The 27,654-nt window shown below is 33.6% G+C and overlaps 3 protein-coding genes across 9 annotated transcripts; 2 read left to right on the top strand and 1 right to left on the bottom strand.

Annotated features, from left to right (window-relative positions):
- Window positions 1–66: 66 nt before the first annotated feature.
- On the top strand, window positions 67–4,577 carry LOC149492964 (uncharacterized). 3 transcript variants are annotated; one of them, XM_089715775.1, is made up of 6 exons: window positions 69–424; window positions 2,094–2,160; window positions 2,436–2,627; window positions 2,742–2,813; window positions 3,278–3,621; window positions 3,914–4,577. In XM_089715775.1, exons 1-6 carry the CDS (start codon window positions 341–343, stop codon window positions 4,127–4,129), a joined length of 975 nt encoding a protein of 324 aa, XP_089571901.1. In that variant the 5' UTR covers window positions 69–340; the 3' UTR covers window positions 4,130–4,577. The 3 variants fall into 3 exon arrangements, with proteins under 3 accessions (XP_089571902.1, XP_089571901.1, XP_089571900.1); XM_089715776.1 differs by having other exon boundaries at window positions 67–424; window positions 2,436–2,813; window positions 3,278–3,626; window positions 3,914–4,070; XM_089715774.1 differs by having other exon boundaries at window positions 71–424; window positions 2,436–2,813.
- A 3,176-nt stretch (window positions 4,578–7,753) lies between these two features.
- On the top strand, window positions 7,754–11,067 carry LOC105640742 (uncharacterized). The gene has a single exon (XM_012225138.4). It carries the CDS (start codon window positions 7,937–7,939, stop codon window positions 10,886–10,888), a length of 2,952 nt encoding a protein of 983 aa, XP_012080528.1. The 5' UTR covers window positions 7,754–7,936; the 3' UTR covers window positions 10,889–11,067.
- A 2,255-nt stretch (window positions 11,068–13,322) lies between these two features.
- On the bottom strand, window positions 13,323–27,446 carry DMS11 (Histidine kinase-, DNA gyrase B-, and HSP90-like ATPase family protein). 5 transcript variants are annotated; one of them, XM_012224636.4, is made up of 20 exons: window positions 27,247–27,446; window positions 22,987–23,305; window positions 21,559–21,636; window positions 21,424–21,458; window positions 20,519–20,597; window positions 20,315–20,404; window positions 20,161–20,236; window positions 19,489–19,567; window positions 19,106–19,240; window positions 17,683–17,781; window positions 17,485–17,586; window positions 17,231–17,377; window positions 17,056–17,148; window positions 16,283–16,334; window positions 16,057–16,168; window positions 15,531–15,694; window positions 15,284–15,393; window positions 14,763–14,839; window positions 14,077–14,119; window positions 13,323–13,757 (listed from the first exon to the last, which is right to left on the bottom strand). In XM_012224636.4, exons 2-20 carry the CDS (start codon window positions 23,297–23,299, stop codon window positions 13,647–13,649), a joined length of 1,995 nt encoding a protein of 664 aa, XP_012080026.1. In that variant the 5' UTR covers window positions 23,300–23,305; window positions 27,247–27,446; the 3' UTR covers window positions 13,323–13,646. The 5 variants fall into 5 exon arrangements, with proteins under 5 accessions (XP_012080026.1, XP_020537498.1, XP_020537497.1 ...); XM_020681839.3 differs by having other exon boundaries at window positions 21,559–21,633; window positions 22,987–23,324; XM_020681838.3 differs by having other exon boundaries at window positions 22,987–23,324.
- Between the last annotated feature and the right edge of the window lie 208 nt (window positions 27,447–27,654).

Here is a 27,654-nt window from a genome sequence, read left to right on the forward strand (position 1 = left end):
GTGAAAGGCCCATAAACTAGGACATCAGATTTTCCGAAATTCTTTTTTTAGGCCCAAAAAGTACAAACAAAGTAAGCCCCTCTCTCGCCAGCTGCTGCTGCTGCTGCTTTGCACCGGCTTCTGAAACTCCATACAACCAATACCTCAAAATCTCCGAATTCCTCAAATTTCCCACCATTCCCTCCCTTCTTCGGAGAAATTTCGCATATGCCTGTCGTTAAACTCTCTTCGATTCAAATGGGTTTGTGTTAATATCAATGAACATGCACTGGCTTAGTCTGTAATAGACTGTGTTGAGCTGGTTATTGCCTTTGCATCTATAGATAGCTAGATAATATATATGGCGGCTAAAGCCGCTCCCTCTTCATTTTCCTGCGTGGCTACTGCACTTTCTTCTCCTTTCAAACAAAAGAGATTCTCAAAGGTATTCTTTTGTCTGTCTGTCTTTCACGATTTCTCTTCCTTAACTTTTATGAGCATTGCTGAACTATGTAGAGGCTACTTTGGGCTGGTATTCGATTTCTGGTGTTTGTGTATTGGCTTCTTTTTCTTGTAGGCTTGTATCGGCATCCAAATTTAATTGCAATCTATTGGTGTATTACGCTGAAATAAGATGTCTTTGCTTGATTTTACAATGTACATTTGTAGGAATTTTCCATACAAGTACTAAATTATCGTTGCAAATTTATCTTTGTGACTTTGTATGATAAGCATCATATGAAACAGTGAAAAACTATATAATAAAGAAAGGATGAAAGACTGAATTATGGGTGAACCTAAATTGATAATAAGGAAGATATGAAGAGTTCCTTGGGAATGGGTGTTCCACGCTATACATGCAGGAATGAGATGTATACCTCATAATTGCATGGCAATATGTGAAAATGTTTTTTAGGCACAACATTGAACAGTCCACTGATAATAATAGTGATGCACTGATGTGCTTGATCATCTTACATTTTTTGTATTAGAGGAATCAGCAGAGGCTTGCTGTCATTTTCATTTAAGAGGCCCATTTAAAAGGATTTGGAGTTTTAATAATCATGTTCTCATACGCTTTTGGGAATTGGGTTGGGATGTTGCATCTATGATAGGAACCATAATTATCAAAGGACGTCCTAACTATTAATAACTGAAGTTACATAAAGGGAGTTCGTCGCCTAGGTGCTTGAGTATACTGCAATTTATATTTTTATTAACATGCATAAAAAGACTAGTTATTGGATCTTTTCCTAATATGAAGAAATGTCATTATTTTGTATTTGAACATTTTTCATGTTGATGATTTCGTTACAAGTCATTGAGAAGTGCTCTATCCTCCAAATAACTTATCTCAACTCAACAAAGCTTCAGGTTTTGTTACATGGATTATTTCCCTGCTCATTCAACTTTGTTTGTGCATATTTTCATTTCCGATTATCATTAAAGATCACCAGAGGTAATTGGCAATCAAAGATGCAGCATCAATCATATGATTCTCACCCTGTTCCTGCCAACGCACACACACAGAGAGCAAAAAGTGCCTCAGCCATTCTAGTGGCTTTGTAATCTTCATCCGATTTTGTTCTCCCGTCTCCTTTTCTTTTTGCTTTTTCCTCTTCAACTAATTCTCAATGTCTTCTTTTTCATCGTCCTTTAACTTTTATCTCATTACTAATTTATACTTTCCACCTTTCATCTAGCCATGCTTTTGGGAATTATATTTTTTAAATTTTACTGAATTAGGAAGTGAACCATCCAGTCTTCCTTTAATTAATGCTTTAAGAACTTAATCACTTGATTGTTTTCATCACATAAAATTTTCATCACTTCTATGCTTTTCTTTTTTAGTATTTTGGCAGATTTACTCTTGTCAGTTAACTTACTTAAAAAGTCATGAATTTTTGTATAATGTGAACTATGCATTGTTCTTTGTTCATTCAGCAAGTTTCCACTTAAAAAGTGACGGATTAGTACTTAAATTAACGTTTCTCAAACAATTTGCTTCACTGTTCATGCTGTTTTAAACTAGACTTACCTAAGAATGTTTTCTAAATGAGAGTCTTATGGAAATTTTCTGATATTGATCACTTTTCTTTTTGTGGATTGTCCAGCTTAGCTTGTTAGAAAGACCACACTTTCAGCTACGTTCAAATGCTCAGAAGCTTAGAAATGCTAAGGGTGAGCTTTGTTGACTAGTTGAATAATTATGAATTCTCTAATCCTGGTTGTTGAAGTTGTGATTTATCACCATAAATCTGTACTGTGTCTTAATTACTGACCTGTTGGTACTACTGATAATAGTTTTGGAGCCTCTATACAGTTATAGTTCTTTAACCTCTACTCTATACCTAAGATGTACAAATTTAATTTTATGATTGATGTGCAAAGTTCTGAACCCATTTCTACTGCTTCAAATATGTATTCTAACAGTATTCTTCTGGTATTGCAAACAGGAGGCGGCCTGCTAAAATTCACCAGAAATTGTACAAGACAAAATGTGCTCTGTGCAACCTCTCAAGACCAGGCACAATACAGCGAGCTCAAATCAGATGCATTGGAGCCTGAAGAACACGATTCTACTAATGAAACTCTCTCCCCTACAAGCACTTCATTTAAGAATTTTGAAGGAACTGATGGAAAACCAGGTTTAATTTCGTTTTATAATCGTCCTTATAGAACAGAGGATGTAGCCACTAAATCTACTGTGCAAAAGAACCAGAGTAGCTTATTGTGGTTTGTGGGTCCTGCTGTCCTTGTAGCTTCTTTCATTGTCCCCTCACTTTATTTGAGAAGAATACTCTCAACAGTATTTGAGGACTCTCTGTTGACAGGTGAATGCCCTTCTCTTCTCCTTTTTGATAATAATTTCTTTCAAATGAGCAAGTAAATAGAATGAATGTGATGTATGCATAGAAGAATGCTCCTAAGAAGGATTTGTTTTATTGATTTTTGGTTGCTATGATGTGATTCTTGCAGTTTTGCCCAAATAAATGTCAAAAATTTTAACTAGTCCTGAAGCCAACTGTATTGAGACTGATTTGGAAACTTTAAGAGCTGGCTTCAGTTTTTTGGCTCATAATAGCACATATAGGAAATAATGGCTGTAGATAGCAGTACATGTCTACATGATGTCAGTCGTGGAATTGTTGGCTGTTACGTTGTTAAAATTGTTCTGCATGTATTGCATTTATATGTTATGTTGCCATTTCGATGAACTTTTTGATTCTTTTCTACTTTTAATGCAGGATGTGTATGTTTTTTCTTCTATAAACAGTACTTTGCTCTGTGTCTGCAGATTTCCTCATATTGTTCTTCACAGAAGCTCTTTTCTATTGTGGTGTTGCGGTTTTCCTTTTACTCATAGACCTTCTAAGGAGGCCTCTGGAGCCAGAGTCTGCTGAAAATGGTTGGACAACCCGGGCTCCCCAGTTAGGACCGCGAATTTCTTCTGTTGCTGCTTTGGCACTCAGCCTTATAATTCCTTTGGTGACAATGGGTCTGGTGTGGCCATGGACTGGCCCTGCGGCTTCTGCAACCCTTGCTCCATACCTTGTCGGTATTGTTGTTCAGTTTGCATTTGAGCAGTATGCAAAATATCGGAAGTCACCTTCATGGCCAGTCATTCCAATTATATTTCAAGTAAGGTGCTAAGGAATGTTTTGAGTTATTTCTGATCATTTTTTGGAGTTCTTTTGCATGGATTAGGTGAATGGGAAAAAAAAAAAAAAAAAAAAAAAATCCTTTCATGCTCTTGATTTTACAATTTTTTTACAGATCAGGAGTTCTATGATATTAATATACATTGTTCATCTCATTATATTTGGATAGATTTATTAACACAACTGTTAGATTTGTCAAAAAAAAAAAAAATCTGTTAAATATCTCTTGTTAGCTTCACTCTTAAATATAAGATATTCTTTGTGATTAACAGGTTTATAGATTACACCAACTGAATAGAGCAGCACAACTGGTGACAGCCCTATCATTCACAGTGAGAGGAGCTGAAATGACCTCGCACAACATGGAGATAAGCAGTTCTTTGGGTACACTTTTGAATGTCCTTCAATTCCTTGGCGTCATCTGCATTTGGTCACTCTCAAGCTTCCTCATGAAGTTTTACCCTTCCACTGCTGAGACTGCAGAGTGATGTGTGCTATTAGTTTAAGGATAGGGTAAAATTGACGTTCATCATTGTAGAGAAGACTGTGGTTGCTCTTGATTCAGGTAAACTTATACTTGTAGAAGGTCCAACACCTTATATTCTGGTTAGTGCGATTTTGAAAGCAAGTGGATATTGAAGCATTCACCTTGGCCAAAGCACAGTAGAAGTTTGTGGCAGGATATCTTGAATGAAGGGTCTAAATAGAAGCATTGTTATTGGAAGTTGCAGAGCAATTTCTTCCATTTTGTGTTAAGCATTTTTGATAAGACAGAATACTAGACAGCATTTGGTTTTTGTCAGCAGCCATGTGCACCTGTATATTGATACTTTTCATGTAGGATCCATTTGGATAGGTGCAGAAATTAAAGTGGAATAGATGTGTGTTTCATATAAAAAATAATACGTTTTATTTCAGATTCTCATTTCTCTAAAATGGGCCCTCATACACTTTAACATTTCTGAAACTTTTTCTGAATTATCTATGCTGGTCAAGGTGTATGTGGATTGCTGAGATTCATTATCTGTGTTTATCATTCATCAACTGAAGAATTTACTGAAATTTTGTTTTTGGTAAACAGTAGCCCAAGACTGAGACTCTTTTTGTTTACAAAATGAATGGTTTAGGGCACATTGTTGCTTCTTTCTTTTCTGCTCTTGACTGAGAATGTGTCACCTTTTCACTGAATTTCGGGTTTAGAACCATTTTACTCTTTTTTAGAGGTTTCCTAGCATGCTGTTATCCTTGTTGTTTCTAAGTTACCCTTGCCTTTTATTCTTTCAACATTCTAGTTTCTAGTTGGTTCCTTGTCTGGTTGTATTGGTTTTAGTTATTTAAAATGCTATTTTACAGATTTTTCTGCCATCAAAACGTCTCCTATTCACTGTTTATCATGCATATACATAGTTGTACAACTAATTTCAAATACTTAAATCTGTTGGTCTGCAATGTTTATTAGAAGTATTTATTTACTCAGCAGTTGGGGGTTTGCTCAGTTGGTGCACCTGGAGTGCCTCTTGCATATATAGTTAGCAACTCTTAATCTATTAGCAAATTCTTGCTTCAAGTATGACAAAAGCTAGTGATCAAAGATTTGGATCTTTTCTCTGGAGTCTGATAACTAAAAGAGGGCCTTGGAAGAAATTTAGCAGTGGTTAGCATAGTAATAGCAGACTTTTTGGGAAGGCATGATGAAGTAAGGACCATGTAATAATGATCAGTACTTGGAATTTTATTGTACTATATATGCTAAAAGCTGCCCTGGTCACCGAAAGTGGGAGAGGTACACCAAAAGTTGTTCACAGTTAGCTGCTCAATTACAAGGATTATGAGTTCTCTTGATCAGATTATTCCCTAAAATAGGTGCTACTTCATTACCTGAGATTAATACTCTGCCTTAAAGAACAGGTGGGAGCCATTTAGAAATAATCTGTGCACATACTCTGCAAATCATTTCTATTGTTTATTTCTTTGCTTAAAGTGGTATCATTAGACATTCTTGCTTCAGTAGATGAATGATTGTTTTATCATAAGAGGAAAAGCATAAACATTAACTTTCTTATATTCCTGTATGAAAATATGACTCAAAATAGCTATTTCTTTCACTTGGGTCATTCCCTTTTTTTTTCTTTTTTTTAAAGTATAAATTATCATATTGTATTGCTCTACCATCATCTTCTTCCTCATTCCTATATTCCCTTATTCAATAATGTTACCTTCTTCTTTGGCTGTAACCCATTGTTGTGTTGCGATTTTTCTCCCAAAGTAGTAGTTTCAAACATACTAACCCTACATTTAATTTGTAACATTATCTCTAGCAATAAATCAGTTAAAAACAAACTTTGATTAGGTAGGGCTTGGAAATTTCTCTCAGAATGATCTATTTGTTTAATGTGGAAGTTTGATTTGTTTGTTACTCTGGATGGTAACTTGTTTTGTCTGTCTTAGAATGTCTTTTTGGCGTGACCTGTTTTTCTTTTTAGACATATAATAGTAAAAAAAAAATGTTAATTTAATTGCATTTTTGCATGTGGTACAAACATGTCTTTAAAATGCAGATATGCACAAATGAGAATGTTTTTGCCTAGCATCAATGAATTGCATGTGTTGAGAGAGAGCTATTGGTATTTGAATTTTCACATATTGAATTGAACTAAATATTGTGAAAAAATAAGCTGAACTGAAAAATACTAAGGAAAAAAAAAAAAAGTCAAACCAAGATAACCAATCAGTTGAAATTTTGAAAATTAAATATAATATATAAATAATGATATGTTAATAAATTAAAATTGTGTTATCAATAAATTTTTATATATAAGTTTCATTCAATTATTTTGATTTTTTAATTAAAATTGAAATATAATAAAATCCAAAATCAAATTGAATTAAATAAAAAGTTAAATTGTTTTTTATCACCCTTCTATTCTATGCTTGCCAATATTTGCTCCCTTGAAAAAGCAAAAAGGTAATTGTTTGAGAATTTAGGTGGCAAAATGGTCCATGTGGCCAACCACTTCCTTTCCATGCCAATAAAATTTTGATGGGACAGACCTTTTTGGAATATCTTACATATTGGTTGTGTACGCTTAGATCCTGAAAGGTTAAGCAGAGGGGAAAGATCTAAAGCTACCACTGAATGCTACACAATTTTCCTATCAAATGGCGAAGAGAACTTTGTCTTTACATGTTTTGGTTTTTTTTAAGAAGAATCCTTTATATACTTGTAATATTATAGAAGAAATTGTCTTTCTCTAGTTTAATAAAACATAATTGGACCCATGAAAGACTGAGTTCTTGGATGGTTGGAGCACCAAAAGCACATGTTCTTGTTTTGAATATTATTAAAAACTTGGTCTCTACTGTAAAATTCATTGTGGTTGTTCTGCTCTTCTGTTTTCTTCTTGTATTCAATTGGGTATTAGGTGGCTTTAGGTAGAGAGAGAAGAGATTTGGTATTTGGACTCTCTAAAGCTACAAATTCAACACAGAATATAATTTAACAGAGAAAATCTGAGAGGTTTTGGATTCAATGCACACTCACACGCACCCACATACACAGATACAGAGGAAAAAGACAAAAGAAAAAAAAGCAACTACTCCACATTTATGAAATATCATCATTAACCCATTGAAGACAGTCCATGTGAATGCATGAATTTCACTTGTAGTTATCTGCAGAAATTCTAATTGAGCCAATTTGATTTATAAACTATTAGTGGATGATGTCATATATTTTATTGGAGTGTTCATTTATTAACCTTTATCATTCTTTGAAGCATCCTATAATTTTGGTAAGATAATTAATGGGTTTATACCTATTTTAAGCTGACAATTGTTGAAGTTTCATTGACTTTTATCTCTTAAAAAGTCTAACCCACTTAATATTTTGGAACAGTACTAATGGATTCTTACCTTGTCTGCTTAACACTTCCCCATCTCACAAGCTATTATTCATGGTTTTCCCACTTAATGATTGACTTAAAGAGAATAAATTTAAAAGATATAAATTCTAAATTATAAAAGGAAAAATGATGATTAGCCATGCCTCCTTCTACTGCACTATATATAAACTCCAAAGCTTTCATCATCACCATAACCAGTTTCAAACTTTTCTGAGAGCATATTTTATTAAAAATTCCGCCTTTTCATTCTTTATTCCATCTGTTCTTGTTTCTTGTCTTACTGATTCTCTACAGCTTGAGCTGCTCTTTCCTTTTCTTTCAATATGGAACTAAGTTTTACAAGAAACTGTATCGAATCTTTCGAAAAAAGTATCTGATACTGTCTTCTGTATCATGCAACTTGAAATGGGTACTGTTCAAGTTTCTCATTTGATGCTGATTTTGGCAATATTTTTTGCTGCTGGTGCTAGTGGATATAATTCAACAGACTCCTATTGGCTTCTGAGAATAAAATCACAATTGGTCGATCCTTTTGGAGTTGTTGAAAGCTGGTCTGCAGAGGCTCATATGTGCAGCTGGAATGGAGTTATGTGTTCACATGATCAAACCCATGTAGTGGGCTTGAACCTATCTGGCTCAGGATTATCAGGTTCTATTTCGCACGAGTTCTGGCATGTTTCTTCGCTTCAAGTGCTTGATTTGTCTTCAAATGTTATTACTGGTTTGATTCCTTTGGAGCTTGGAAAGCTGCAAAACTTGAGGATTTTGCTTCTGTATTCCAATTTTCTCTCTGGTAAGATTCCTGAAGAATTATGCTCTTTGAAGAGATTGCAAGTTCTTAGAATAGGAGATAATATGTTATCAGGTGAAATTACACCAAGCATTGGCAACTTGATTGAGTTGAGAGTTTTGGCTTTTGCTTTTTGCCAATTTAATGGAAGCATTCCAGTTGAGATTGGTAATTTGAAGTATCTTGTATCTCTTGACCTGCAGAATAACAGTCTTACTGGCCTAATACCGGAAGAGATTCAGAACTGCAAGGAGCTTCAAAATTTTGCAGCATCGAATAACAGGCTTGAAGGAGAAATCCCTGCATCAATTGGGAAGCTTAAATCACTGCAAGTATTGAATTTAGCCAATAACAGCCTTTCAGGAGCAATTCCTGTCGAGTTAAGTCATATCTCCAGCTTGAAGTACTTAAATCTGCTTGGAAATAAATTGACTGGTCAAATTCCATTGGAGCTAAACCAGTTGATTCAACTTGAAAAGCTTGACTTATCAATAAACAATCTCTCAGGAACCATTAACCTCCTCTGTACCCAATTAAAGAATCTTGAAACTTTAGTTCTGTCTAATAATGATCTAACAGGAACAATTCCTAGTAACTTCTGCCTCCAGAACTCAAATCTGCGACAACTTTTCCTGCATCAAAACATTCTTTCGGGCAAGTTTCCTTTAGAGCTATTGAACTGCTCCTCTCTTCAACAATTAGACCTCTCTGATAACAACTTCCAAGGCGAGCTGCCATCAAGCCTTGGCAAATTGGACAACCTCACAGATCTTAAGCTCAATAATAACAGTTTCAGTGGGAAGTTACCTCCTGAAATTGGGAACATGACTAACTTGGTGAATCTTTACTTGTTTGATAATATGATCATGGGAAGACTTCCAACAGAAATTGGCAAGTTACAGAAGTTGAATACTGTTTATCTTTATGATAATCTGATGTCAGGGCAGATACCAATAGAATTAACAAACTGCAGCAGCTTAACAGAAATTGATTTCTTTGGCAATCACTTTACTGGGTCAATTCCTCCAACTATTGGGAAGCTTAAGAATTTGATTGTTCTTCAACTAAGACAGAATGACTTGTCAGGTCCAATCCCACCAAGCTTAGGCTACTGCAGGAGGCTTCAAATATTGGCCTTAGCAGATAACAAGCTTTCTGGAACATTGCCACCAACATTCAGATTTCTTTCACAACTTTATAAAGTTACTCTTTACAACAATTCCTTTGAAGGTCCTCTTCCTTCTTCTCTCTTTTTTCTTAAAAACCTAAAAATTATCAATTTTTCTCACAATAGGTTTCGTGGAAGCATTTCTCCTCTCTTGGGTTCAAATTCTTTGACTGCTTTAGATTTAACCAACAATAGTTTCTCTGGTGTTATTCCATCTAGACTAGCCATGTCTAGAAATCTAAGTCGTCTTCGTCTTGCAAACAACCAGCTCATCGGTAACATTCCTAATGAGTTTGGCAAACTCGTGCAGCTCAGATTTCTTGATTTATCATTCAACAATCTCACTGGAGACTTGGCGCCTCAGCTCTCGAACGGTGTAAATCTTGAACACTTCCTACTTAGTAATAACCATCTGAAAGGCACTATGCCTTCTTGGTTAGGTAATTTACAACAACTTGGAGAGTTAGATTTCTCATCAAATAACTTCCATGGAGAAATACCTGCACAACTTGGAAACTGCTCAAGGTTACTCAAGCTTTCCCTCCATAGCAACAATCTTTCAGGCAAGATTCCGCAAGAAATAGGAAACCTCAGTTCTCTAAATGTTCTAAACCTACAAAGAAACAATCTTTCCGGCTCTATTCCTCGGAATATTCAAGAATGTCAGAAACTCTTTGAGCTGAGACTATCTGAAAATTTCTTGACAGGTTCTATACCACCTGAGATAGGAAAGCTAACTGAGTTACAAGTTATCTTGGATTTAAGCAAGAACTCTCTCTCCGGCGAAATTCCGTCTTTTCTTGGAAACCTTGTGAAGTTAGAAAGATTGAATCTTTCTTTCAATCACCTTCAAGGAGAAGTGCCTTTTTCCCTAGCAAAGCTGACAAGTCTTCATATGCTAAACCTGTCATATAATGATCTTGAGGGACAGCTTCCATCAACTTTTTCAGGATTCCCACTTATTTCTTTCATGGGTAATGACAAGCTATGCGGCCCACCATTAATATCATGCTCGGAATCAAGGGGCAAAGGGAATAAAGGCCTCTCAAATACCGCTGTTGTTGGGATTGTAGCAGCCATTGTGTTTACTTCGACAGTAATTTGCTTGGTTATGCTTTATATCATGGTAAGAATTTGGCGTAACTGGAGAAGAGTAACAATATCAAGCTCAGATGGTGGAGGAAATGAACAACATAAAATTATAGAGGAAGCGAAATGGAGTAATGGCTATGGCTATGGAGAGGAGAAGAAAAGGAATATCGGTGATCATCAATATTGGAAAATGAACTCTTCTATGGCGCAAGATAATAATAATAAGCAGATTTCTACAACTTGCATTTTCCATTTCAAAATGGATACAAAATCTATAGGAAATACATTCATCTGAGAAGATAGATTCAGTCTTTATTTCTTTTTTCTTTTTTTCTTTTTTAAAGGTTTTCTGTTTGTATATTTCCATCCTTTGATCTTTCTAGTTTCTACAGTTCTGTGTTACTGTAATTTTAACAGTTCAAGTACATAAGCGTTTTTTCTTGAATAGGCTAAAGAAATGTATTGAATTTGAAAGTCTCCTTGGTTATGGAAACTTAAGCCTTTACCTGAGAATTTATGAGGAAATAGGAAAGAAGGAAAATAATAAATATATGGCACCTCAAGTTCAAGGTCCAAGGAGTTTATCAGAGTCCGAGATATAAAGATAGGTTTGCATGTTCATTTGCAAAATCAAGATTCCTCATTTCTATGGTTTTAGATGTCAAATTTGTTTATTTAGAATCAAAATTCAATTAATTATCGATTCAAATTTCAAATTCTCCTCTATTTTTAAATGTATAAAGGAGAAAAAAGGGATTTGCAAGAAATGAACTCATGGGTTTTACAAACGTCGAATTTTTCTTGATGATGGAAAAGTTTCTCTATTGGGGATAAAGATTTCCTTGTCGGACAGAAAACCTCCTTTGTCGTTAGCTCATCACTTCTTTTAATCTTTTTTGGTTAAAAAACGCCAGCTCCTCATGCAACTTGTCGTTTTGTTAAACAAGGCTCTTATATGTTAATATCTTATGTGAGCCCAAAACTTAAGCCAGGCCGACCACCAGAATTTTATTGTGGGCCATGAAACCTTTTTCCTTTGAACTGGAGTTCATCCCGTATGCATTTTAAAAAATTTCATAAAACCTTAACATATTACTTCTTGGTCCCAAAAAGACCGGTGTATCTTTCTTTGTTTTTTATTTATCTCATGATACAATATACTTCTCTTTTTTTTTAATTCTTAAATTATCTACTATATCTTATTAAATTTTATTTTATTTTCAATAATTCTCATTAATTTTTAATTATTACTTTAATATAACAATTACTCTTGAGTTATTGAAGATGAGAATAACCGTGAATAATATTGTCATTTAACCATAATTCTTAACATAAAAACAGAAAGTGGACTATCTTTTTTTTGAGAACGATTAGTATTATCTTTTTGTGATTTCGAGTGAAAGATATTGGTAAAAATAATAATAATAATAATAAGTTTAGGATTATGCAACTCAATCAGGGAGCAATTCAGAATACATTCAGCGGGAATAAGGTAAAAAAAATATTACTACTGTTTCGTGAGAATAAAAGATAGTAATAATTGAATAGAAAATTTAAGTTGTTGCAGTTATATATAATAAAATGTAAAGAACTACATAGAAACGTTTTTCTTTTTCTTGTTTTTCGAAAATATCATAGTAAAAGTATTTATTATGACATAATATACTTTTTTTTCCCCTTCAAAAATATTTTTAAAACTGAAAATATGTTCCATACCTAATAAGATCTCTCCAGAAGGAAAGATCTAATTAAGGGAGGCATCAATATCTCAATAAACAAAAAAACATAATATAAAATGTGTGCTAATCTAATAAGGTTGAAGTGTAGCTTGAAGAAAGAAATCACAACAACCTTTTAGAAAGTGCAAGAAGAAAACATATATGCTAATACTTCTTTTTCAGTCAGTTTGCGCAAAATATGGCCGCTATGTCCACTATTTGGGTCACATGCGGATGGAAGTTTTTTGCACACACCAACGCATCACATCTATAAAAATAGATCATTCATTACAATTTCTAGTAATGTCATTTCCTTATAACCCTTTCCTAACATTTCAAGAAATGGTATTCTATAAACAGAAAGAGGAGAACATGAAAGAAAGAAAGAAAGAAAGAAGAAGAGAGATGGTGTGCAAAAGAGGCAAATGTTAGGGTTTTTATAAAAGGAATGGTGAGGGGAAAGCCTTGGTGCTAGGGTTTCGGGCAGCCGGCAGGGTGTCATCTCAATATTGGGGCAAATTGGTATGACTGCCCGGCTTGTTAAACAATTATTATTCCATGCAAGTTGCTTAGCTTTGAGCTTTGGGCTTCTCTCTTGCAAGTTGCTGTTTTAGCTCCATGATCGAGATATACTCCTTGTAATTTATTGTAAAAAAATGAGATTGGGAATTGATGATGTTCATTATTGTACAACCTAACCATCCTTCCTTTATTTAATTATCTATGCATAGTTTGGTTTCAACCTTTCCTTTCAAGAGCGAGGAAAAAGTTTTGAGTTCAAATCCAACCTCCTCTTAAAATATAGTCCAGGAGACAAAGTGAAGAACAGAAACAGCAGACTAAGCAAACAAAATATAACAGCCTTTTGCTTCATGGTTATGCTTCGGTCTCGATCTTCTCCTGTGAAATATGCCGAGTATAACCCATTTCTTGATTCCAGAAAACAATACTGCATTTAATCTTAACAATTGAACAGTGCCAAGAAAGAAAAAAAAGAATCAGACATCAAAGTAGGAAAGTTCAAACTAATTGCTGGAGTGTTGGATTTACATTTGCATGTACATTCATGGATTACACTGATTCAGTTCTATTCTCTAACCTACGATTTTTCAAAAGATTGAAAGAAGTGACTGTGTACTAACATGATCGTTAACCACCAACTACACCTGAGATTGTTTCTTTCACAAAGCTGTTAGATTACAAGTTGATTCCATCGATGGCCAAAACCCCTTTCAAGGGTTGAAAACTTTGCACTTTCTCTCTATTCTTGATACATAAAGTACATCAGAGATCGATCTTCAAAATAAAAGAATTGAGCAGAGTTGCAGATAGAATCTACATATTTACATCCTTTTCCACCTTCACTAAATCCAATGATGTTAGTTCAGCCATAAGCTGTTTATACTGGTGTTGAATTTCTCCTATCTCATTTCTAAGAGCTGTCACCTGCAAGAATAATGATGATTCTCACAATTCAGAGAAATTAATACAAAAAATCAAGGAGTTGTCATGCAAATCGTATTCAGTTAGACTTCGGCAACTTTCTTGCATTAAATGGTGGCACGATTTTAAGATTACCAAAGCAACAAATGGAACCAAATGATCACATTATGTTTTTTCCATTATTTTTTTTTTTTTAAATGCAACTCCTAAGATACTCCCAATATCACCTAGAACTGTTAAAACGTTTGATTGTGTCAAAGAAAGAAAAGCGATGGATTTTATAATTTAAAGATAAAAAAGTAAAGCTAAGGGCACTGTATACCTTGGAATCAAGTTCTTCCTTCCTCTTCTCATAGTCCAAGCATCTGAAAAATAAAATGTAAATTAAATAGATTTTTCATAAAAAATGATTTATAACATGATCTTTGTTCTGTAAAATTTAGGGCACAAATCTGTATAGTCATTCAAGTCAACCCTTCTAGCCTGAAAAAGTGGACAGATGTTATACATGTGTTTAACTGGAGCTAGTCATCCTCAAATTCAGGAGTCAAGACACTAAAGTAAATCTTCTCAAAATAGTGACTTAAACACCAATTAGATAATCCAAATTATGATCCAACTATTCTAGCATGGATGACCAGATCGAAGGGCTAAGGCCAACACCATTACCAACAAAATATGGACCCAAGGCGTGGATCTGTGAGCTGAGATGTGAAATCTGTAAATTCATCTATGAAAAAATATTAACTAGCTAGCTAGGTGTAAATTGACATGCTGAGTGAGATTAGAAAAAAAAAGGCCCATGAGATTGAAATAGTAAATCGTAAATAGAATTCAGGTTCAAATTCCATAGAAAATGTGGATAGCATTATATATAAAGATAAACAAATGAAAGGCTTCCAGAGGAAAATTCACCGTAAATCATCACAGATGTAATCCAAACACTGCAGTAAACTGAAAAAAGTAGATGCTCAAGCACAAACAAAATTCTAATACTTGGTTACTTACTGTGATTGAAGTTTCTTGTTTTCCTGCATCAATTTTATAGCCTCCTCATGTTTTGACTGACTTGCAGTATTGATGGGCTACACCAAAAAGGATAAAAAGTACATGATAAATGAGCAATGGATTTCTTGGCAGAGATCAATATAACACAGTGCAAAATAAATATCTGAAAAGCAAGGCCCTGTACTTTTGTCTCAGAAATAGAATGCAGAAGTGGGCTACATATATATTGTGAAATTTAACAAATAACAAGCAGACAAATAAGGATAAAAGAGATTAGTGAAAAAGTTTCCTAGTTCCACAAAGGGGAAGAAGTTTCCATTTCTGTGTACACAGTGCAACTACATGCATGCTTGCATCTTGGTGTGCATTTATATCTATAACTGAATTTGAGTTTTTTGCAGGTAAACATGGATGCTAGTACACTAACCCTTCCTGAAGAGAACAAAAAATGACAACAACAATCATGCATCCAGAATTCACTTCAGTCAATTATACTTTAGATTTACGTTCCTCATACAGACCTGTGATTCAAAACTCTGCCCTGAAACAATTTCCTTGGCCCCTGATGCCTGTCTTTTCACACTGCCAAGTTCCACCAAGTCATCATGTTCTTTCCTTTTTGTGCGCAATCCTGTCAAAACATTTAGGGTATAATTTCAGAATATATCAGAAAGCTCATAAACATTAGCAGTCAACTTTTATTAAAGCACATGAAAAATTAATGATAACAGCTGGCTTCTGTTCCTCTTCAGACTGAAATGCTTCTACCTGCAACAGATGATGCTTTTGCTCTACCAACACAAGGGGCGCTTTGATTCAACTTGACAGATTTTGCATTACCATGTCCCATACCAAAAGATGAATTGCATTTGGGCTCTGTTGCTGGAGTCTTTTTCGTGACTTGGTACCCAATTAGTCCACAATGATAATCCCTGCCAAATTCAATATTTACATCACATAGCTCTTAGATATATACTAATACACCATAAATCACATGCGTCTCTATAAGCATTTGCCACCACTTGGAAACTCTATCACTCTGAGTATATGCTACGTAGAAAAAGGTCAAACTACCTAGCTCATACTGAGAATAATAAAGTTTGTGTGTGTACGTATATATTCGAGTCAGTTTTGGAAGCATGACATTGTAAAATATCCTTTTGTCAACACATCATGAAGCACAATGATGGATCAACACTCAAAATTAAATTAAGATCCTTGAAGTATTGGGTGCTCCCTAGAGAAAACCAGTTGTGAAGAGACAAAGGGAACTTTTTGATGTGTAAAAATTTACCAGTATTCCCAAGTCATCTCCTTCAATCGAGTTTCAAGCTTCTGAAAGAGGGAAGTCCTTTCAAAATCCTGCTTGTTATGGGTTGGTTCAATAAAATTTGCTTCCAATATCCCTAAGAGAATATTAACCAATAATCATCATTCATTCATCACCGTTTATAGTAAATTTACTTAAAATAAAAAAAAAAAGGATGGAACATGAGAAGAAAGTTTTAGGTGCTTCTCACCAACTACGCCTCTACCCCTACTGTTACTAGGGCTCACAACTGGCCAAAATGCCTGCAAATCAAGAGAAGATAACAGATTTAACAAGTTTGCCATGATTGCTGCTGAGAAAAGAGCTCATGGAGGAAACATAAATTAAACTACAAAAGTGGAATGGAGGAGGGAAGGAAATGGGTGATACAAATGCTCCAAGCAAAATTGAGCTACGTAAATAAGCACATACATAGAAAATGTAAATATACTGATGTTGACACTTAAAAGAAAAGGAAACTTAAACACAACATTGAAACCGAGTTTCCAATTTTTTTATTCCAAAATTTGCACTTTTCTAGGCACTTTAAAGGGTCAATTATTCTTAGCACTTCGATACCATTTTTTTTAAGAAAACACAGGATATGGAATTAATATTTCCAAGAATGATCTGACTTTTCATCTTTTGAATTCGATATCCCCTGCATGAATCCCATAAACAAAAAAAAAAAAAAGGATGTTTTTACTCCAACACAAGACTGCAAGCTCCATTTAGCTGTCCACAAGGCTACGCTTCTTACTATTAGCAGTAATAAAATTTTCCACACCAATAAAAATCATTTCCTTATAATTGCATAAATATCATTTTGACATACACAAATAGTATATTTTTGACAAATAAAAGAATTTATAAACACTGCACAGAAAGAGTGATGAACCCAACAATACATATGTGATAACACCAGATCTTTGACATATCTGAAAATTAAAGAGAAGGAAAAACATGTTAGAAAAAGACATTTACCAGTATTAGACGATTCTTGTGGTAGATATTGAAACCATGAACACTGATATGTGGAGCTTCTTTTAGAAAACCAATCGTGGTTACAACTTCACCCTGTAAATCAGAAAGCATGTGAAACCTCTTAGAAACCCAAAGATGTGAACCATTAGTCTTTCTGTGAGACATTAATTATAACCTCTACACATCCGCCACTTTGAGGTCTATACAATATGAATTCTGGAAATTTGAGATCATTGGCAAGATTATGATGCTCAACAAGTCGTCCACGCAATATTATTTGGAAACTTTCAGGTATCCGCAAGTACAAAATGGACAAATACACCTGTAAATCATAAAAAAATAATAATAATAACTCTATTTTCTTATATACGCATGTGTGTATAGGAGAGCATAAGAACACATGAAAATTAATTGCCAAAGTGAACTTACTCGGAGAGAATAATGCAACCGGTTAGCAATATGCTGTTCATTAACAGTCCTCCAAGCAGGGTGTGCGCCTACCTTTTTTATATCCCCACCAATATGAATGTCCTACAAACCGAGCCATGATATACCAATTAAATGAGAATAATAGCAATAAACTAAATAAGGAAAATAAAAAGGAAAGATATAAAGATAAGTTTCCACCTCAGGATCTTTATCAAAGTCTAGCTCCATAACCCCATCATCATTAAACCACAAATTATAGATGATAACTTTTGTCCCTTGCGATCCAATGTCATCAAACTGCAACCATATTGTATACCCAACAAAATAATATTGCATAAGAGAAAATATTATGTGATCGACAATGAAAAAAAAATCGAATTACATGTGATTAACGAATAACCCCGGAACATTAAATTTTTTCATCTCTGTTAGATTCATATCCATGCTACTTTTCCTCGAAATGGACTAAAGGTAACAAACCAATTTTTCAATGAACTTCTTTAAGGCCGTCATGTGCAGCTTTGACCATTATGCAGACAATTATTATCTCCAAGGCAACGTTGTCTTCAAGTGCCAAATTTTGCTTCTCAAGATAAAACAAACCATATATCCCTGTATATTCCTCTAGTGCAGGGAATATTTCATTATAGTAATACCAAACCAATTACCTATCTTAGCTCATGACCCAAACATTCTATTTCATTCATATCTATCTTCCTTATTCTTGTTTATGGGCAAGGAAACTATAATGCCCAAAAGAGTTTTTTTTTTTTTTTTTTTTTTTTTTTTTTTTTTTTTTTTTTTTTTTTTTTTTTTGTAGAAAAGGTGGAGATAGTTGAAGTATCATTTTGTGAAACAAACACACAACCCGCAAAAATAAAAATAGATTTATTTAGAAGAAGCAATGAGGTCTAGCGAACCACTTGGTGCAACATTTTTAAACAGCAGAGCAGATAATCATTCTGCATTAGATTTATACCAGCTTAATTATTTTTATAAATAGAATTTTTTCATGTGGAGAAATTTAGAGATGGAGCCTAATGAGTCAGATTCTTATCATAGCAAGTCAAAACTAGGCACAAAACTGTAACTTTCTTGGTCATTTTAAAGATAGAATTGAAGGTGAAAAATATGAGGATTTCTTAGCCTGAAAACTATAATGCAGGATGTCTAACTCACTAAATGAATGTGAGTGGCAGCCTAATTCTGATATGAGCTTGCATGACACATTCCTTTTACCCAGCTGTTACATTCTATGTGAAGAGTACCATCACATACTTGACATCAACAGCAGCACGACTTAAATAAGCATCAACTCTACAAGCAGCTCATATTATCAGAATAAAATCCAAATCTAATACTTGTTGAGAAAACAGAAATTAAGAGTTTGGTTGAGAGAGTGCATGTGCAACTGCTCACATTTATATATACATCTGCACTCTTAAACAGAAAGCAAGTGACAAAGGAATAGGCCACCATAAGAACTTGGAAAGCATGGAATGATGTTATTCTATTGTATGAAATTGAGAAAAAAATATATAAATCAGCAAAATGAATATATGGAGCAGGAATCTGTAAGTAACAAAAACTATATGGCAATGGAAAAGGGAAAGAAGTGTACTTGCTTCAGAAGCTCCGCTTCTGTTGAATATGGAGACCAACGTAGCAGAATAGAAAGATTAGACAAAAACTGCTCCTTACCACAGCGATTTGAAACTTCCAAATTTCCAGTTTTTGCATTAAACTCATAATCTACCTGCAAAGTAAACCTCTTAAAGTCTGTTTGAGAAGCACAAAATTGAAAACAGCACTACAAGATACTAGCAGCTTCCCGCTCACAAACAAAATGTCAAAATTATGTAAAACCACAGTGGCAAAATGACATTCAAAAAGTTGCTGTTAAATCCTCTAACATATAGCAGGAATAAGAAAGAACATTTGTTTCTGAGAAATTGGAATAAAAAGGAACATTGACTAACAGCTAACGTAGAAAATGAAACTTACCATTGGCACTACTATCCTGTCATAGCCTGTTTGCAACAAAAATGTATAAGAAAGAAGACCAATGCTTTGTGTCAATGCCCTGCTTAAAAAAATAAACTAATAAGGCAACAAGCTAACAGGGCCAACTACATATCACCTAAAAATATCAATATAAGAAAGGAGAAAATTGTTGATGGGCTATGCATGGAATTGCTTATATTTTGACTGCAATTTGATAACCATTTATCCACAAATATAAAAAAGTAAAATAAAATAATAATAAAAACAGTCAAAAAAAGTACATAAGCAGTTGTATTGGATTGACAACAAGAAAACAATCCACAAAATCTCCAGCCAAATCTCTTCGCAAAACACAAAAATGTCAATTCCAAACAGCCTGACACATGATGTCAATCATATGTTCACACTACATAGCACTTAAAGACACTCCTTAAATAGCCCCTGAATCAAAACCACAAAAAGAAGCCAAGAAAGACGTTTTGTACCTAGGTAGATTCATTGTTTCCACAATATTGTGTACATGAAAAACTTGAAAATAATAATTTGATCAAAGAGAAACTACTACCATAAAATATTAGATGCTACCCCACCCTTTTTGCTTATACAACAGTAGCAAACATTTTATATTCTAATGCAGAAAATGAGGATAAGATTTCAGCATTGCAACCAAACCTTTCATGCAAGTGGCGACTGAAAACAATAACATCTGCCCCAAGTCTCATTGTGCTGGTCTTAAAGCCATTACCATCTGAAAGACAAGTTTTAAGTTAATAAATCTGAAGAAGAGAACTACATATCTTGTAGAATGCATGAACAGAATCCCTACATTGTCCAATAGCGGATTTGGATTTTTTATCTGAAAACCCAAAACTCATGCACTGTCGCATTGCTTCTGGGTCCATTCCACCACCATTATCTAGTTGCAAAGCACCAAGTTTGTAGAAGAGTAGTACAAGAGTTAGGTGGTATTCTTTAATCCAGATAAATTTCATATCAACAAAGACCACCCTAATTAGTAAGTACATCATACCTTGAATTAACAATGCTGGACTTCCATCTCTTGGATTTGACATTTTATCTACGATGACAAAAGTGGCTCCATTTTGGATCTACTCCATAGAAGATAAAATGAAATGAAAAATGAAATGCAGGGCACATAAACATCATCACATGTAGTGCCAAATAAGCTGGTTTATTTGCCGAATAAAGTTCAGAATATTAGTGAATTATTGTCGGATAACTACGACTAGATGTTTAATCTCTTTCTAAATACTCATTATGCATAAAATGTATGTGTCTATATTTTAAGTCAATTTCATGGAATGCCAATCAATTATAGTTTTAAAAAGCTAATTTGACAACCGTGATTCCAACAATTTTTGGATATGCTTATTGACTTCCCATCACTTGCTTCCATATGATCCTTAACTAACCGAGCCATACAGCAGTAAAATTTAATTTTTTACCCTCAATTTGAAACAAAAATTCCATAAAGAATTCCACTGGGACTAAAAGATTGCATGAATTAAAGTTTTATAGAACTTTCTCCTTAATTAAGCTAGGACTTCAATGTCTACTAAGAATGTTGTTGCACTTCTACTTTTTCAGCCATGCTGCTTTAATTCTACAATTGATAACCTTTCCCGTCTTTATATAATACAGCACAGATACTAATCCATGAACTTTGCAGGACATAACACTACCAAAAGAACTGCCGCTTTATTCCTTTCCCCTTCTATTGATAAAATTCAATGCATATATTTTTTTTTTATTTCCGCTTAACATGAAACTGGAGTGCTTCAACAAGTAACCAATTAAAACTATATCACCAACAAGCATCTTGCATAAAAAGATATATCTTGAATATGCTTTGTCAATTTCATAAAATCTTCCAAAAAAAAAAAAAAAAAAAATCAGCAGCTTAAATTAAATTACCTCATCAATTGCATTATCAAGCAATTCTGCAATAGCTGCAGAAAGAAGATGAAAAAGATACTGATGAGTAAATCTATAGAAAAAAGTCCATCATCAACAAGAGATGCGAACAGAAATTAGATTAGGCATACGTACCGCCAAAGGCCCATTTATGTGAAGTGGCATTTGAATGAAGAAACATAGGGTGGACATGGAGATAATTTGTTCCATCTGCTATCCCCAAAAAGTATGATAAGTTTCAAGAAAAAAAAAAAAAAAACATATATCAAAGGGCAATTGATCAGCATCAATAAATACATGCATAGATATTCGTGTCAATTACACAGTATTATCAACCAATTCAAAAGCAAAGACAAGTGAAACACTAGAAACTTTACGATAAAAAAAAATAAAAAAAAGATAAAGCCATTCAAAATCACTCCTGAATTATACAAAAGCTAGTGTGATGAATGTTCGATGTGTTAAAACTTAGTAAGCCAAGTCCATTCTTAGAAAATTGTATGATAAATGATTTGAATGTTGCATTAGTTATGCAAATGTCATTTAGGTTACTAAGCTACTTTGTTTTTGCATTTATCAAGCAAAGCCATGTTCATTTACATTTACATCTATAATAAGAGATGTTACTAAAAAAATTTATTAGAAACTTTTTTAAAAAATTATATTTTTCTTGAATTATAATTATTTATAATATCATCACTAAAAGGTCCTATGTTCAAATCCCCAACCTCTCACCAGTTAATTTGCATTTGCTACCCTTTATGAGTTGGGACGCCCTTGATGGGCTTTGATTTAATGATGTATTTGAAATTGTAATTATGTAAGTCTGCTAAAATTGCAGTACTGCCTGAGTGTGTAGATTGTAACATATGCCTTGTACCTAGTATCTAATGATTAAGAAAGAAAAATTCTATGATTAACACATTAAGAAAGAACAAGTCCAATCAATCTTTTAACATAATACTCTAATTCATTTGCATGAATATTTGAATTATTTCATCAACAATTTTTTACATAAAGTTATTAAATAAGATCAATCTCACATAGAAAGAGTGTTAACAAGAACACAAAGAATGAGAATACAACCATTTAAGAGAAGGATTCTAATAATATTTGAGGCTTTGTTACAACTCATTTATTTATGTAATTAGCACTTTCAACCTATGTTGGGTACATGTTTAGTAAACAAGCTAAGTTTGACTTTGACCAAGCAAGCATGGGCAGAGCTAGACTCTAAAATTAAGGGGCCAAAAAAAATTTTCAAAAATTAAGGGTGCCAAATCAAAGAAAGAAATTTTTGCACAACTTCATAAAGCAAATTTAAAATTTTAGAGCTCAGGGAGACTGACACGGGCTCCTTTTAGTCCCCCCTCCCTCTGCCCCTGTAAGCAAGTGAAATGTGAATTAAACTTCACTTGACTTCAACTAAACGTTCTAAGGAATTGAATAAGTTAAGAGCCAATTCAATAAGCAAAACAAAGCTTCAATGAGCCACAACATGGCTCAATATGGTGATAGGCAACCTTAATGACCTTTATATTATGCAAAAAGATTAATGCATACTTTGAAGAGTGACCTTGGAACCAAGACAATCATCATAGTTCCCAGCTTTCCAAAATTGACGACAAAGTGGTGCTGGACATATGGTTGAAGCAGAAGAAATGCCAGTATCATCTGGAGATTGTCCTTGCTCCAAAACGCTAGAGCTACTTTGACCAGGGCTTAGCGCAGTTGAACTTCTATTTTCTTCAAATTCTTGTCTTCCAAATTGAGCCGAGGACTTTAGATGCTTGGCCAATTGGACACGTTGCACTTTTTTCCCCACTTCTGCTAGTCCAACCGCAACAAAATCCGACTCCAATTTAATAGCTTTCATATCCACCTTTTCAAGTTCATTATCACTACATTAGTGCAAGAATCTCAAAATTTGATCTTGAACAACACAAAAGACAACAAATGCTATAGCCATCAAGATAATTAAGAGTAAATGACTTAGGAGACATTAAACATTAAACTTGTTTCTAACTATCACAAAAGATTATCTTCTTTCAAATGATTTACCAAAACAATTTTTTTTTTTTTCAATTTGGTTATATTTGAGATTTTTCAACAAATTGTTCATCACATGAACTACTAGCTCACCTATTTAAATAGATTTATCAAACACACGGGCTCACAGAGAGGTATCTTTTACTATGTGTAAGCCCCACATTTGCTAATTTGAATTATACGAGTGGATATTTCCAATGGATTTTGGCTGGAAAATTTCAAATGTGAAAAAAAAATATTAATTCATCCACATCAAATTGATGCTTAAACATAGTATTATTCTATACTATGCACAGACCTCAAGTATTTATTTTTTCAATGGAAACTATTTCTAAAAATCAATTCATTATTGGATTATACCTTGTTACGTCTCACAAGTTTTTAAAAAGATCCACCTTTGTCTAAAAGGATAATTATATTAACCAGGTACACACACTTACCGTTTGCAGTTGTATTTTAGTTTTTAACTTTTCTCATGAAATAAATATTTCAAATTAAAACTTATTTTAATTAAAAAAGTAGTTCAAATTTTTGACTTATCATTTAAGTAACAACAACAATCAAGCCTTAATCTCAAACTATCATGGATCGACTATATAAATGGTTGTTTCCATTATGCTTTATTCATAATTAAATTCACATTAATTTCAAGAAACAATAGATTTTTGAGACAACATTCCTCTATGTAGTTCTAGGACTATATCTTCTCCTTTAGTGATATTTACCATTAATATATCGCACTTCCAAATTGGAGCGCATGGGGTGTAGGAGATGACCATACCATTTGAGACGTCTTTCTCTCATTTTATCTCTGAATTGTAATAATCGTACTTTTTATCGAATGTGGTCATTTCTAATCTTGTATGATATTCAATCAAAACATCCATCTAACAATCTATATTTCTCCAAAATTCATCTTGTAAATATTTAGGCATTCAAGGCCCACAATTTACTCTCACGTAACATCGTAGATCTCACTGTCTTTTTATATAACTAACCTTTCACTTTGTTAAATATCTTCCTATCATATTGAACATAGCAGCATTCCTCCGTTTCATATTCATCCGATTTTAATTATATGGGTTACATATTCACTCATCATGCCAACCTGATAAAGTACAAAACTTGGATATCTAACATCCAATTTCATCTTTCCTACATTCTCCTTGATGAGGTCAAACTTGCAATGCATGCATTTTATCATACTTCTACTGAACACAAAGTACCTCAAGAGAGCTTCTCCATAATTCCAACTTTTGGTTTATTCTCTCACTAGTTCCATCGATTAAGACAATATTGTTTTGAAATAAAAATGCACATGAAACATCATCTTGTATGTCACTAGTTTGCTCATCCATAACCAAAATATACAAGTATGGAACTAGGCATTTGTATTGCTGATCTCAACTCCTTTTTTCTCCAATGCCCATCAAAGTATTTTTCTCAGCACTCTATCATAAGTTTTCTCTGAGTCGATAAACAATATACATAGATCATTCTTCCTTTCTTATAAATTTCCATCAACCTTCATATCTTTATAATTTTTCATAAACCTTTATAGCAAAAATAAAGCCTTTGTTACAGAATCTACCAAGTATAGAACCAAACTGGTTCTCAAACACCTTCTTAATGCCCCCAATCTATCCTCCATCACTCCTTCCCAAAGCTTTACCGTGTGACCCACAAGTTCAAGTAAACTTAAATGGCAACTCAAAATTTTTCAACTTCAAATTTTAACATAAGTGCGTAAAAGATGATTCCTAGCAAGTTTTGAGAGGAAATAGGGAGACTAAAGAGAGATTGGGATGCTTTTTTAACAAGCAACTCAACAAAAGCCACGATGGTGACACTATAGATCTTCACGCCTCTACAACAAATAAAAACATTGACTACACTCATAGAATTAAGCCGTGAAGCCAAGGAGACCATGAAAAATATAAAATTTGGAAAATCATGTGAAATTGGATGACACCTCTAAAAGGTTGGAAAAGTTTTAGAGACGTTGAAGTAGCTTGGGTAACCAAGCTATTCAATTTTATATTAAAAGGTAGAAAGATGCCAAACAAGTAAAGAAAGAGCATTTTAGTTTCTACATATAAAAACAAAAGAGAAAAACAACTGTGACATTAAATTTATGAATAATACAATGAAGCTTTAGGAACAAATTAAAGCACACATACATAGGGACATCATAAGGTGTCAAAGGAGCAGTTTGGTTCAATACACAATAGATCTACAATAGAGACTATATTTTAAGTAAGAAGATTGATGCAAATTTATAAAAGGAAGAAGAAAGATCCATGTGCTATATTCATTGACTTGGAAAAGCATATGATAGAACGCTAGGAAAAAACTTTTGGTGGGTGTAAGAGAAAAAAGGAATTCACATCAAATATATAAATGTCATTAAGTATGTGAAGGTGAAATCAAGTGTGAGAACAGTAGGAGTACAGAAAAGTCCTCCATAATTGTAATATCACATTAGAGCTTTGTCTTAAACCCATAATTATTATCCAAATTTCAGATGAGTTAATTAAGTTCCATGTGCATGCTGACGAGGGACTAAACCAAAAGTTGTAACTATGGAAAAGCACCCTTGAAAGTAAAGATTTTAAATTAAGCAAAAATAAGATAAAATACGAACACTGCAAGTTTAATCCCCATAAAAAGAATGGAGGTCAAGTGATGTTGGATAGAATTGTAGCACCTAAATGCAATCATTTTAAAAAGAGCACATGATAGGTGAAGATGTAACTAAGCCAATTGAAATTTTACAAAAATTTATAAGCAAAATAAGATAAACATTTTCAATCGAAATTTTATAAATATGCTTTTTTGAATGAATTGATCCTGATAGTCATCGTTATTGATGACCAACAACCACAATTAATTACCGATCAATGGCAATCACCATAGTCACCATCAACCACTATCATTAATCGATGGCAACTAACACAATTATGATTGACTAACACAATTTACCATCTTAATATATTTTTTCTATTTGCCAATAAATCTTTAAAATATAAAGTTTCTCTAATTTTAAATATTTCTTGACTAATCTTTGTGCATAAAAGAAATAGTTTAGAAAATAATTTCCAATGAGAATTTTTTCTTCAAAAAATTTTAAGAAAAATAAATGGCCAAATACATAAATTTCACTAACTTATGGCACCCTCAACTTTAACTTTGAACCATCGAATACTTCAATTTATAAAATTATACATATTACGCACGTCAATTTGCAAAATCATTTTATTGAATACTTTAAATTGCAAAATTTAGAGTGTCATAGGATCAAAGTTACAAAGTTCAAGGGTGAATTCAGCCAAAAATAATTATTTTTCAAAAAACAAACAAAGGCTAAGTTCAGAGGATGGGGTTTAGGATGGGCATGTGCATTAAAATTTTAATGGGTTTCAGGTATCAATATTTAAAAAACAAAAGAAAAACTTTTGATTGCACAAGTACTAAAAATTTGGTGCTCGCTCCAAATCCATCCCTACCCTAGGCTCTACCATATTAGAAGAGAATGAGCGCCGTAGACGATAGAGATGCCGTAAACCCTAATTCTGAAGACGATGAGAAAAATAAAAAATGGAGGATGAGACGCACGGAGAACAAGGGAGCCTTCTCTCTCCTGTCGCCAAGATGATTCCAATTTAACAAAACAGTGCTTCGATTACACATTCTGATTTTTTTTTTTTTTTATGTTGACATATGTGTCAAACCAAAAAACGAATGTAAGAAGTGCAAGAGAATGCAAGCCCTTACCTCTGCATAAAAGGAATTCCAAGGTGCCAACTCTTAACTGTAAATTGCCCCAGACTCTACAATTTCATGGATCTCAGAAAAATCCACTCATAAAAGAAGCTTCCAGGAATGAATCAGCCAAGGCAACAAAAGAACCACCTGCAATTTCCAACTCAATGTCTCTCTTAGTCTCACCCCCTCTCTCCCCCCTCTATGTATAATTCTTCTATGTAAAATTATATAATATATATATATATAACTAGCAACGGAGGCTAACATTAATATTGCCAAAATTGCCCTTAATTATTAATTAATTTAGATTTTAACTGTATTGGCTGAAAAAATAAAAATAATTTAATTTTGATCGATTACAATTAATTTTATATTTAAATATTATATAATAAAATTTATATTATATATTAAATAAGA

Source organism: Jatropha curcas, chromosome 10, assembly GCF_041381405.1.
Source record: "Jatropha curcas cultivar XTBG-Jc1 chromosome 10, XTBG_Jcur_1.0, whole genome shotgun sequence".
NCBI lineage: Eukaryota > Viridiplantae > Streptophyta > Magnoliopsida > Malpighiales > Euphorbiaceae > Jatropha > Jatropha curcas.